At 37.1% G+C, this 14,031-nt stretch overlaps 1 protein-coding gene across 1 annotated transcript in view; it reads left to right on the top strand.

The window, feature by feature from the left end:
* The window catches only part of eys (eyes shut homolog), a 156,511-nt gene that overhangs the window by 46,919 nt on the left and 95,561 nt on the right, over positions 1-14,031 (top strand). Inside the window, exons 19-20 of the mRNA XM_043256030.1 lie at positions 5,633-5,754; positions 8,906-9,165. Coding sequence (XP_043111965.1) covers positions 5,633-5,754; positions 8,906-9,165 — 382 coding nt within the window. The remainder of the gene's footprint in view (positions 1-5,632; positions 5,755-8,905; positions 9,166-14,031) is intronic.

The raw sequence follows: 14,031 nt of genomic DNA, 5'->3' as shown, positions 1-14,031 counted from the left end.
AGCCAAAAAGAGAGATAGCAGCCTCTGTGCTCTCATTTCACACTCTTCCGCCCCTCCCCAGCCCTTTCTCTTCTTATTTATCTCACAGACTTTCTCTTCTTTCCCTCTATTTTTATTCGGGTAGCTCTCAGAACAGAACAGGGGGGCAAAAATAGTTTATCATTTATTCATGATGAATAATGCAACCCTAGGCCCCGGTTTCTGAATGGAGAATGCAATTGGGCTATTCGCGGCATCCCTCGAAACCTAGAGGTGGGCGCTTCGTAGGCTGCTGTCCTGTGGACAGAGATGCAGGAAAGGGATATTAGCCCTCTTTCATGCTGGGTTAATTAATGATTTGAGTAGCTATTTTGCATCAGGGAATGAGATCATCTCGGAGATGCATAGAGAGTCACCTTGCCAAAAAATGATCCTGTGACATTGCCATTGACAGATCAAGAAACGCTCCTTTGACTGGCTTTTTGTGTTAAGGTGTCAACGATATGGATTTTTTTTTCTTTTTGTTATCACTGAATTCATGCAAGGAATACGAGGCAACTGCATTCATCATGTTAAGTCAGTTTAAAGAGATGAATTTGAAATAAATATTTGGTATTGCTTACAAATGTAAAGGAAGCGATTTAAAAGAAATACGGACCAATTGTCATCTGACATGTTTACGGCTTGCAATAAAGTTTTAGAATAGCATCAATGTGTTAATAGCTTCTATATGCTCACCGCATGAGCGCTTTAAAAGATTGTTCTGCTGTCACAAGTATGAAATCACTGATTGGGAAATGGTTTAGCTACCATGTAATTGAGCTCTTAAATTCTGTGTTTCCACGTGCTGGTTATATAGCAAAAGGATGTGGGATGGGAGAGAGGGCCAGCCGTGGAAAGTCACATGGGAGTGCATTACTTCCATACAGTCAGTAAATTAGATTGACCTTTCTCTTTGTGTGAAAATGCGAATTCCGTCACGCTGGTTTGCCAACAGGAGTCTCTACCTGCCCTATACGTGGATCTCTGGAAGGACAAACATGATAGGCAAAAGAGCTAGGTCGCGCTTATCTAAAGCGAATCATCTTGCTTTGAATATTTGTGAACTCGTTAAACTGATTTAATTTAAAGGCGTGTGGAGAGAAGTGGTGACGTTGGGGACATTTTCAGTGTGGTTTTGCTACCTCTATGGCGGAACGAAGATTTCTCCTATTTATATATAGTAGAGAGGAGGATGGGAAGGATGGATGGATGAGTAGATCATTTTTAGTACATTCTCTGTCAAATAAATGCAGCTTTTGAGACTTCTTACCAACCCCAAACACAATCTTAAAGGGTTAGTTCACCCAAAAATGTATTTTTTTTTTTTTGTCATTGAGTCACCCTGGCTCCAAACCCGTTAGACCTTTGTTAATTTTCTGAACACAAATTAAGATGCATTAACCCTGCAGAGAGCGCATCGGACATGTTAAAGGCCCAGAAAGGTAAGGGCATCAGTAAAATAGCCCATGTACATTTGAACGAGAAATAGTTTTCTTGAATGTGGTAGATGCACTTGCTGTCTTTGGAGGATTTGGAACAGCATGAGAGTGAGTCATTGTTGACAGAAATTTCTGTAATGTATTTTATTAATTTACTGTTCATCACAAATAGCCATCGTTTTCAACCCAATTTTGCTGTGATACAAAGCTGTGCTGCATTAATTAGCGAGCGACAGGTTTGCCGTTATATTAAATTATTTTTAATCTGCTTTATCCTTCATTAACAGCATTCGTGGTGTAATGAACTACTTTCCCAGAAGATCAATGACTCTTTGTTTCCTCCTGGTACAGTACATGACCGCTTTAACACGGATTTGGAAGAGTTTGGGATTATATCCTATTTACCCATTTGCTAGACACTTTTATCCAAATCATCTCACATTTCATCAGTACGCACGTTCCCTTCAAACCCACGTTCATGTCATCAGCAGCGCTATAAGAACAAGACCGTAAGTCATTACATCATTCCTCTTTTTACTTCACATCTCAGCAGTGTTAAACAACCTCAACACAACACTCTGTTTTATATCCCCATAGCACCCTTTTTTTCTGAACTTGTCTTTGTTGAAGGGGCTGTTGCAACATTCCCCTTGAGCATAATGGTGTTGTGAAGTGTGCGTAATGGCCCGATGTCCTCTGTGTTCTCTTAAGACATAACAAATCACTCCATTTGTACGCCACAATCCATGCCTCCTCTGCTCATCTGTTCGCTGTATTCACTCCATCTTTTTTACATTGTCAAAATCAGTGATATAGCATCTTCCTTAACCTTATAATATGGAAATCCAATTTTCTTCTGCATTTTCCTTACATCATTTCATCTTAATATTAGGATATATTCTCTTGTATGAAATGCAGGGGTTTGAATCGGCACTGGCTTCAAGATTCAGTTCGATTACGATTAACTAGTAGGCTCAAATATAGCTTCAAAACATAAGCAAATATAATGTAATAAAGGAGGAAAAGACAATTACAAGTGATAAAGAAAAAGCACTTTTAGTATCTGCGAGTGCTTTAAGTTCCAAAGTTTACAGACAATCGTAGGTTTTTTCTTATTTAATCCACATTACTGTCATTTGATTATTACTGATGACATTTCAAATTTTCCCCATATATTTTACACTATATTTTCACCATTGAATAGATTAAATAGCCAAAATGTGCCTTTTACTGTTTATTCTAGCTTAAGAAAAAAAAAACTATTACAAAACCATTCAAAAATATTTACTTAACACTAAACACTGTTTTTAAAGATACATCTAACAATTAACTTAACTTTAAATTTTACTAAATAAGTTAGGAAACCAATTTTTGGCCATTTTTAAGACTCCCTTCTTGAATCAGACTCCTTGAATTTTTTTTTAACTAACAGAGGCTTGCTAAACATAAAATAATTCTTTGAAAAAAATACTTTTAAATATTACCGCTCCCAATTTGAACACTATGTGTGAGTGTTATAATAAATGTATCAATAGAGCTGTTGTAATTATTATGATTATTTTATTATTATTATTATTATTATCATATAATTTTCTTATTTTATGCATGAAAATGTTACTGAGCATCTGTTTAACAAGCAGACACACTCGTGCAGCACTGTTTGAACAGGCTATGCAATCCGTGCAAGCATTAGAAAACATAACGGTTTACAGTTTATTTACTAATCGTTTGAGGCCATTTCACGAATTAAGTCATCAACCAGCAACAGCCACACTTCATCTTCTCATCGGAGATGAGATGCAGTGCTACAAAGGGTTTCTCGCCGTCGGTGCTTGTAATGATTGGAGCGTCTGTCTCGGACACTTTTAAATGCTTTTACTCTGCAGACATGTTTGCTGCATTAGCGCGCGCCTATAGGCGATCACATCGCCTCATTGTTCGGCATAATTTATTCGGTCTTTCATTTGTTAACTGACAGTCTTTTTTTTTTTGTTTTTTCGTCCGAACAATTTAAGTTGGCGAACATTGGTGCATCCATATTTGGTATCATAAAAATGGATCCAAGTCCATTTAAACGCAGCCGCGAGCTTCAGGACAAAAAAAGCCGACAGCGCGTTTGTCTCTAGCTCACACACGTGCCATATGCGGGAAATATTTGAAATAGCGCATGCATTTTGATACTCGCGTGACAAGCGAATGACATCATAGGCTATAACCGATTATAGCACATTCGATTATCGAAGCTGAGTCGTCCACGTCCGCATCGCGATGCATCACGCAAAACGATTAATTTTGACACACCTAATGAAACCCTACTTTTTTTGGTAGCCGTTTATAGTTAGATAGCAGATAAGACTTTTCAATTATGCCTAAGGCTATTTTATATGTAGTTGTTTCATGATATAATGAGTTATAAATGTTATGTTTTTTTCCCTATGATCTGTTTGTAGTTACTTGTGTTTAGTGATTAATTCTGACTGAATAATATTGACTATTAATAATATTGCTTGAATTCTGCCATAATTTGGAGCATGCCATTTTCCTATACTGTAGCGTGCGGTATTACATTTATTAGCACAAAATATTCATCATTTTATAAATAGCGCTCACTTTTCATACTTATTTAAAACCACTACGTAATTTATTTATAATATATCAATTGTTTTGTCTTTCCAAGCAGCGCTGTTATAATTGCTTCATGCACTATTGCACTGTTATCACAGAAATGCATCCCGCATATAGTAGATGAGAGATGCTCCTAACTTATTCCATCACAATTATCTCATTCCAAGATGAAGTTTTCATGTGCAACTTCACAAGCTTTCAAAATCCCTCTCACAGATTGAGGTTTACTTCCTGGCAGTGTTTATGTAGTTATTTATTTACTTCTGTTAAAATAAAAATACCCCGCACAACCCCGGTTTCTCGGGAGAGCTACGATCCCAGCTGATGATTTAGCAGCCTAAATAAGATTATACTATCCTTAGCCAGGGGTGAAAAACAGAAGTCTTCTGGAGGCATCTGATCTATCACACCATGTCTGCATAGCTTCTTCTGTCTTATGAATAAGGCCCTCGGTGCTCAAATTACATTAGGCAGAGCTTAACACTGTGTCTGTGTCTGGATGAAGCTCAGATTAGCATGCACTCCAGGATCAACCCTCAGGGCAGCCGTGATGAAGAACTCCAGCTATGCCTTGACTGTGCAAACCTGCGCTCGTTTCCATTGTATAGGATGAGACCGAATAAACCTTTGCCATGCAAAACAATAGACAGCAAGCCACCCACGGTGATTAATTTTCATAATGAAAACTTTAATGACAAAGTGGAGGGGAGAGCCGTAGTAAACTCACCAAGACAGAAAGGACAGCACACCTGAAGTAAAAAAAGAAGAATGCATTTACACTGTAGCTTCTATTCGAGCACTAAATAGAGAGTACGCATTCATTCACTTCAAGTGCTGTTTATTTCAGAGCATGGGGTGTAATTCTGAATATTTCTCTTTGAAATGCGTGGTTCATGCAGATTTCTTTAGTAATTTATGCCGAAATTAATAGTTTGCATGCCTTTAAAGACATGCCTGAATATCTGATGTGCAGTGGTGGGTGGTTGAGAGAGCGCATTTGCATAGCAATGGTTGCTCTCCCGTAAAGATAACAACTTTGAAAACCATGCTAAATACATTTGGAGTTAATAGTAGGTGGGTTGAGAGTTGAAGCTGCCCACAGGTTGCCCTCAGTGCAAATTACAATATAAACCACAACCACATGCCTTGTGTGTGCTTTTTTTTTCAGAATAAGAGAAAAGAATAGGATGGTACATGTACTTTGTTTGTTTGCTTGTTTCATGATTCAGTTTATTTGATCAATTTAAAAGTAAGTTCACTTTCAAAAAAAAAAACCTTTCAGCATCTCATACAAATGATCACGAGTTGTCATGATAATATTTTAAAATATTCATTTTTGGGATAAATTAAATTATACGCCACTGCGCTTTGCTTTAATCTGTTATGTTGTTAATTTACTGTGAATGCTTTAATGAAGACGTTTTCAGGTTTGTGGAGTGATTGGTGGCAGAACATGCTGTATTTATCTAGGTCAAGGCAAGGGTTAGATGAAAGTGTTACATCGCTCTCTATTATCTTTTCATTCGCTGTCTTCATTTGCATTACAGAGTTACGACTGCCTCTGTCTGCCCGGCTGGGAGGGGGAGTTCTGTCAAAGGGAGACCGATGAATGTTCATCAAACCCCTGTAAAAACAACGCCACCTGTACAGACCTCCTCAACGCTTACAGGTGGGCTGCAAAAACACAGCTTGACAGAGCAAAGAGAATCTGGATGAATGGACAGGCTAGAGATTGGTCACATGCTCCAGTAGTTTTTCCCCAATAACCTACCTTGATTAATGAAGTAGTCCAGTTTATGTAGTTTTTTTTTATTTAATCACTAAAATGCATTTCTTTGCATTTCCTGCTGCTGTTCACTTATTAAAACAAAATCAAACCTTTACAGTTTCTTAAATCTCTCAATTTTAGCATATTCTATTCTAGACAATGCATTGTTAAAATGAATCACTTTGTCGTTTTTGTCATTTGTATGTTACTTTGATCACTCTTTAATAATGTTAAGTTCTGACTCTTGCCTCAATAATTTGCTGCTTATTAATATTCAATAGGATAACTGCATAAAATGTGCTTCATAAGAAATGACAATTTTTAGAGAAGAATAACTGGCTATAGCATTATTTTTCAGCAACGTAAACATAACATCTAAATATCTACAAACATACTATGTTATGTTTGGCTTTAGAAGAGTCAAAAACTTACAGCACCTTTAAACAACTCCAACAGCGGCACCTAGAGGCAAAGAAGGAATTTGCATTTTCATTCAGACCAATTTAAAAATCAAGTGTTCTCAGGTCTGCGCTTGTAACAAGTGGCTGGCAAATAATGTTTGATGTCAACATGAAACGGCTTTGAATCGCTAAAAACGAGTCATTTATAAAACGAGTCCAGAGACGACTTTTTCTTTTGAGAGACAATAAATTTACACACAGTGCACTTTCAGATTTAAAACTTTGCAGGATGTTTTTATTCACTTAGAGCTGTGTTACAGACTACATGAAAGCTCATTTTCAAAAATCTTAAGACGACATTTTCTGATTCATATACAGTTATCAGCTAAACCCCTTAGACAGAATATTTACTTAATGTCAAGAAATTCAAGTATATTTTAACTCTAATTATAAAAATAAAAACATTGCAGTTGTGAATTACAATTATCCTGAAAAATAATGAATATTCGATCATCATGTAATTAAATGAGCTGCATCGAACTATACAGCTGTTTAATTAAATTGCAGTCTTTTATTTGATTAATTCACTAAGCTATATTGCGATTATCTTCCAGTCACTTTTAAATTTCGTGTTCAGTATAATTAAATAGTCGCTCTTCATCAACTCACGAACCGCCCTCATTTCCTTCCCGAACCTTCAGGGTTTCGTAAACTCCCATTCAGCGAACCCTGGACTATGTATGAAAAAAGCAGCTCTAAGTTTAGCCACCTATTCTGTCGTCACGCGGAGACAGACTGCACTTTCGAAAACGTGTGAGATAATGAATTGCAGATGGCAGGTAAAACAAATGAATCAATCAATGCAGCACAGCAGGAGGGGGTTTCTCTCAAACGCCGACTCTCTTGAGAGAAAAGCTCCTGCTTCTGTTTCACCTAACGTGCCCTCTTGCTAAGGGCAGTGAAGGGGGGAAAAAAATAGACTGGAAGGAGAGCGAGAGAATAGAGGATGGGTTTAAGACAGGGATTGGCAGCACGGCTGTAAGATCACTGCCACCAAGTGGAATGCAGATACCTCCGGCACTCTCTGGGATTCACTCTGGTAAATATAATCCCAGCTCACTGCTCTAACCTCCCAGTGTCCTACTTCCAGCTGTCTGGGATTTAACGCTTCTCAGACCAATAGTGCAATTAACCTGTAAATCCCCTCAGCTGTCCAGAAATCTCCCAACACTGATTCTGTTTTGACTTATGAATGGCAAAATAAAGTGTTTTGTTTTTAGTTTGCGTATCTTTTTAAAGATTTATCGCTTTAAGCACGGCGAAGGCGGAGAATACTGATATACTAATATAGAGATTTTATTTTAGCGATGTAGTCTAAAACCTATTTGATATGCTCTGGTCCTACTTCCTGTTTCCACAGGAAATACATTACCTCAAAACTGTGCACATCAAGTATATTAAAGGTGGCCTTTAAATCGGAAACAGATTGAATTTGACATTTAAGTTGTTTGCTTATATTTTGCGCAAATCATGTACTGTATCTCACAGGCTGTCGTGTTTTGATTGTGAGAATGATGGAAGATTATAGAAATGTGCCTGCTATGATTTTCATTTGCATTTCTACCATATAATTATGACTCATCGCTCATTTTCTTTTAATAACACCTGTAGGAATATCATGTCTGGCCTCTTTAAAATAGCTATTGTGTGTGGGTTTTTTTCGCCCTGAAATTAAGTGGAAGGTTTAATTTATAAGAGTTTAGTTCATGGCACACATTGTAATCCCGGTCTAAAATGAACAAAAAGGGATTTTCAGAGACGTATGACATTCATTAGTGAAAAGCACCACAGGGCTAAGCCAAATCGGAGTCTGCCCTTGGGGGAATTTGCTTTTATGCTACAAGGTCACTGTGTGCCAGGAGTGTCAGTCGGTCTGTACGTGAATGAATATTTTAATAGTACAATATCATTTTCCTCAGAAATTTCACACAATGGAATTCCAAATGATTCCCAGACTCTATTCTTGTCTGAGCTATGTTTTAAAGCTATAATTTGCCCAAAAATGAAAAATGTCATAATTTATTTGCTCTCGTGTTGTACCTGTACGTATCAAACAGAAGATTTTAATAAAAAATATATTTTTCGAGAATATTTTTGCTGAACCTTTCCATTAAAAATAAGGTTAAATAAAAATATTGTCAAGAAAACGTTTCTTAAGCCCTAAATCGATATATTATTTTGATTTCTGGTGGATGATGTGACGAGTAATAATTGTAAAAATGATGCTTTGTAATCACACAAATAAATGACATTTAAGAAAAAAATATAAAGCATTAAGAACATTTTTTCAGACTATTATTGTTTTTACTATTTACTATTATAAGCAAGTGAATGCAGCCTTGGTGAGCAAAAGAGACATTAAAAACATTAAAACAGATATTTCCTTTTGAATGCTTCAGCACATATGGAGTCTTTTATGATTCTCTTTTACGGTGCGTTTTTGTGATTTTAGAACTTAACATGCTTTGGTCAGCGTTCAAGTTTACTATACAGAAAAGAGCAGCCATTAAAAAAAAAAATCACACAAGCTTGAAATTACAAGAGCGAACGATGAACTCTCTTATCTAAAAAATACTTGCTTTGCCTTATAGGTGTACGTGTCCACGTGGCTGGACCGGCCTGGATTGTGGAGTGGATGTGAAGGAATGTTCTTCCTCTCCCTGCCTGAACGGAGCACATTGTGTGGAGTCTGACATCCCAGGGGAGTTCTCCTGCACCTGCCCGCCCTTCTTTACCGGCCTGCTCTGTGAACAGGCCCACGACCCCTGCGACCTGCCGCATAACCCCTGCCTGCACAACTCCACCTGCCGTGCCAAGTCAGATGGAACCGCCCTCTGTGTTTGCCCTGTCGGTGAGATATAGCAACCCTACTGCATCCTACCTTCTGACCCACCCACCTGCTGGGTGAGATCTGTCATTCACAGGGCTTTATGTTTACACTTCTGTAGCTTGTTTTCAAATTCGCTTGCCTTCAACTGAGTTGGTTATTCCCGTAAAATCGTTTATTTCCTACTGATTGTGTCTTTGGAATAATGCTTATTTTAGTCGAATAGGTTCTTATGGAAAACCTGCAAATATTTTTTTTTTTCATTTGTGACTTCTACTAAAGGAAAAAAAAGTCATGTTAATAAGAGTGTAATTAAAAGTATTTCTATTTTTGTTAGGAGAAAAAAAAGAGGGATTGCTATATATCGTACACATGGAGAAAGACATTTGCTTGCAACCCTTCCGTACTTGCAAAAAAATCTTAATGGCCATCAAAGCAGAAAGATGTTTTTTTTTCTGCCAGATGGTGTACTTACGACATCTCTCTGCAGGATCTAATGGGGTCATGACCCAAAAACCTTGACTCCTTGAGACATTTTGTACTCTAAAAAATATGGTCATATAATTCTATTATTTTTTTAAAAGATTGGTACAATACATAGACTACAGATATTTATATAAAACGATTTCCACAAGTTCTTGTCTGTTTTGCATGAGTGAGTCATGGAAATTTGTTGAAGGTCGTAGGAAAATCCTGCAATAAAAATCACATCACAGCTTTGATGGTACACTGATGAGCATAGTTGCCTTCCAGGCAGTCGACCTGAGTTTGATTTCTTGGCCGGGGCATTGATTTGAGGTCTGCTTTTGGGTTAATCTTCTTGTACCTGAACAATGAATATGAAATACTTGACTGGAAAATTTACACACCTTTCAAAAGTTTCAGGTTGATATGTTTTTTAATGGTTATGAAAGAAGGCTCTTATCTCACGAAGGCCACATATATTCAATCAAAACTACAGTAAAACTATCACTAACTAAATACAGTAATACAGTTAGCAACTCTTTTAAATATATTATAAAATGCAGTTGATTCTCGTAATAGCAAATCTGCATTTTCAGCATCATTACTCAAATCTTCAGTGTCACATGAATATTCAGAAGTTATTCTAATATGGTGTTCAAGAAACATTTATGAATGTTGTTCAAATTTTATCTGAATATGAAATTGTGTAATGCTTTTATACTTTTAATGTTAATTATTAAAATATCCTATTACGTGTATAAATGTATAAAACGCGTACTGCCCCCGAACTTATGAACGGTAGCTGAGTGACAGACAAATATTATTTGTCAACCAAACAGATGCGGCATTAATATATACAGTAGATCAGAACCTCCCTGTTACAACTGTAGACCATAAATACATGCAAAAAAATATGGCAAAAAGATTAGTAAAGTCATACTAAAGTGATCAGGGTCAAAATAAATTTCAGTCACTTGCTTGTAATTTTGAGATACCTCAGAATAAAACCGTGAACACAACCCAGGAACAGCTTGTTGTTTAACCCTGACTGAGCAGGCAGTTGGTGTCACAAATATGTAAATGTGCACGGCTGCATGTGATATCACAACCATAGAGATTTTTAATTAGCCTTGAGTCACTTTTGCAGCTTGATTTCAATAGATGGTCTTTTTGAGACATCAACAAACTGCGACATCTGAATTTTGTAGTATGTTCATAATGCGTACCCTTTTTGAATAACATCGAGTTGTTTTTATTATGCGTGTTTTTTTACATGTATATTGCATGTATTATAATGTATTAATATATGTATTATAATACATATATTACTATATGTATTACAATGTATTATATTACATGTATATTTACATGTGTTGTTTTCATTATAAGACCCTGTTTAATGCATTTTAAGTAAAACATTTAAATGTTAGTGCAGATAAATCATTTAGTTAATAGACACATGTTTATATTCTTTCTCATTTACACTAATTTGAAATGCATGTCTAATATCTCCCTTGAACTGGCAAGCGTTATATTCACCTAACCTTCGAATCTGCCAAATACTCCACATTTCTGCACTCTTAGAAGGACAGAGTGGCTCATGAGAGGAAACTGTGGCTCTCTGGATATGCATGACTTTCTAGTTTTGTTCTGCCAGCTCTCCCCTGCAGTATTTGTCCATTGATGTCTTCAGCATGGGAGAGAATTATTAAGGATCACACAGCGATTTGAAGCCATTGTAAGCGCTTGAATCATACTTTCTTCCTTGTTAAACGGTGTCTTACCCCTCCAATGATTTTGCCATTTCTTTGCTTTGCTATTTTTGACTTTGTCTGCAGAGACAGAACAGACCCTATCACTCCTGCCAAAGAACAAGTTCCAAGTGTTTCATTAAATTTTGGCTGCAGGTTTCCATCAAAGGAAGACGAGCGAGCCCCGTCTGATGAATTCATAGAACAGGGGGCGCAAAAGAGGTTTCTGCACAATCTCTTTAATCACAGTGAAGCGCACTTTGTCGCATGCGCGCACATACACATTTGAAACCCCCCCCCGATATTATAATGCTCGTTGAGACCAGATCACTTACTCATAATACATGTCTGCCGCGTTTCAGGCACAGATTGCTCTAACTTGAAATTTTGCACATTTGTATTCAGCTGATCACTCCATGGTTTCACAGGGAATCTGATGCGTCTCCGTAGCGATTCAAAAGCTATTACTCATTCAACAGTAGTGAATACCACAGTGCTGTGCATCTGTATAATGCAGAGGTCTGTCTCACTGTGTGGTTACTAGGAATGAGTACTTGGATGTGACAACCAGGGCTCAAATTGCAGGGGGATCCTGGTCGGAAAAAAAGACAAAAAGCATCCCCTAAAATCACCAACCCACTTACCATTCCCTTTGGATTATTAATTGTATATATTACTTAAAACTGCTCATGCACATATAATTGTGTAGTTATTCCCGAATTAAATAACAGCGATTGCCGATTAAGTGCGCACAAACTCCGAGCAAATCTTCGTAATTTTTCATGCAAAATGGTTCTAGAAGTTCTTTAAAAAGACTACAGAAGGTATGATTTTATTTTGATTAGAATTTAAATACATTCACCTGACATATTGTGCCAAATGAAATATACCAATGAACCAAAAATATACATGTATGAGTTTTTGTTTTATATTCATTAGCTTACTTTCTCGAATATCAGCATACGTGTGCTAGCACAAACTGTGTTTCTCGAACGAATCGGTGATCCAGTGAATCCAGTGATCAGTGATACAACCGTCCGGTTCAGATGGACTCACTCCCTGCGTCTCAATGTGAAAATTTCAAAAGGTTGAAGCAAAATCTTCCCTAAATAGTATTCGAAACTAGTAATATCAAACAAAATTTAAGATGGGTAGTATATGCACATTGATGCAGGCACTTTTCTAATTGAATCAGCCATTTTGATCGTTTGATCAGAATGATTCAATAGATCGTTTATTTAAATAGGGACTTGCTGCCAAATAAAATATTAAATATTGACCAAAATTCCTTCATTTCAGGCCCCAGAAGGGGAAAAAACTTACAAATAAGTTTTTTATAAGGTTTTATATATATATATATATATATATATATATATATATATATATATATATATATATATATATATAAAATATAAAAAAAAATGTACAAGTACATATCACTGCAGTTTCTTAAAAAAATACACACTAAAGGCAGTAAAACACCATTTATTCCTTTTTGCACCTTTTTAGTTTTGATTAATAAAGTGTCGTTTTTACACAGTTGCTTAAGGAATATAATATAAGGACTTAATCACACATATCCAGCTTCATATCTAAGACGGCAGGTTTGTTTGCAATACATACCCATATCAACATAATAAAAATGTGCCGGGGTTCACATACTGAACCTGTGTTTTAGCACCACTCAGTGGATATTTCTGTTTGAAACTGCAGCAAAACATGCAGTAAAGTACGTAAAAACGGTGTTGCACAAAACGTCGAGACCAGGTTGGCTAATATATTTAAACAGAATTGGTATCATTATAGTTTTGATACAATGGTGGACACAACTGGAATATCTGAGCTATTATCATGTTATTTGTTGAAACCTTATGAATCAGCTAAACGCTGGCTGCATAGAGCACAAAAGTGAAACTCCGCCTATTCCCACCTTGAGCGCTCTGCTGAATTTGTCTGTCAGACTTAACAAACTACGCATCCCTAGCAGCTACCCTAAAGTCCTTTACCTTTCTGCTGTATGAAATTATGCAACGAAAAATCTGACTCATCACTTTTAACAATCCGCCGAGAAAAAAGCCTGCGTTACTGCATGACTCTTAAATGAGACGATCGTGCGCATGCCCCCGTCTAGATTGCATCTGGTTGTTTTGAACTATGATGTGTCCAAATGCTTTTTTCCTTGTTATACATCTGACCTCCTTCGATGGCACCTGCGTGACCTGCAAAACGCAATCACACCGGCCTGGCATCTGTTCTTCCACCGTGGGCATCTTAAACGAATGAAGTCTGTGGGATAAAAGAGGCCAGAGGCCAGTCAGTGAATGAGTTTTTTGTATGACGGTGTTGTAACGGTATCAGGGAGGAAATGAAAAGAATGTTGGGGAGGGATAAAAATAGAGTGCTTTGGCAATCCGAGGATTTCTTTTCTGGGGAGAGAAATAGGAAATTAGCATCCACTGCTGCATACATTACTGAGCTAGAGATGTGCGTAGGCTCACATGCCACCTCCTTTTCTCTTTATTTCTCTCTCTCTATCTCTCTTTCTCTCTCTCTTTCTCTCATTCTACACACACTCTGACTCACAGCCATTCTCAGCCCACACTTCATATCTTAGTACATGGGTTGCCTGGCAGATACACTGTGTATTATTGCACAACCCGTGGATTGAAACCCA

Source organism: Puntigrus tetrazona, chromosome 13 (genome assembly GCF_018831695.1).
Source record: "Puntigrus tetrazona isolate hp1 chromosome 13, ASM1883169v1, whole genome shotgun sequence".
NCBI classification, from domain to species: Eukaryota; Metazoa; Chordata; class Actinopteri; order Cypriniformes; family Cyprinidae; genus Puntigrus; species Puntigrus tetrazona.
This window is presented reverse-complemented; position numbering and strand designations above follow the sequence as displayed.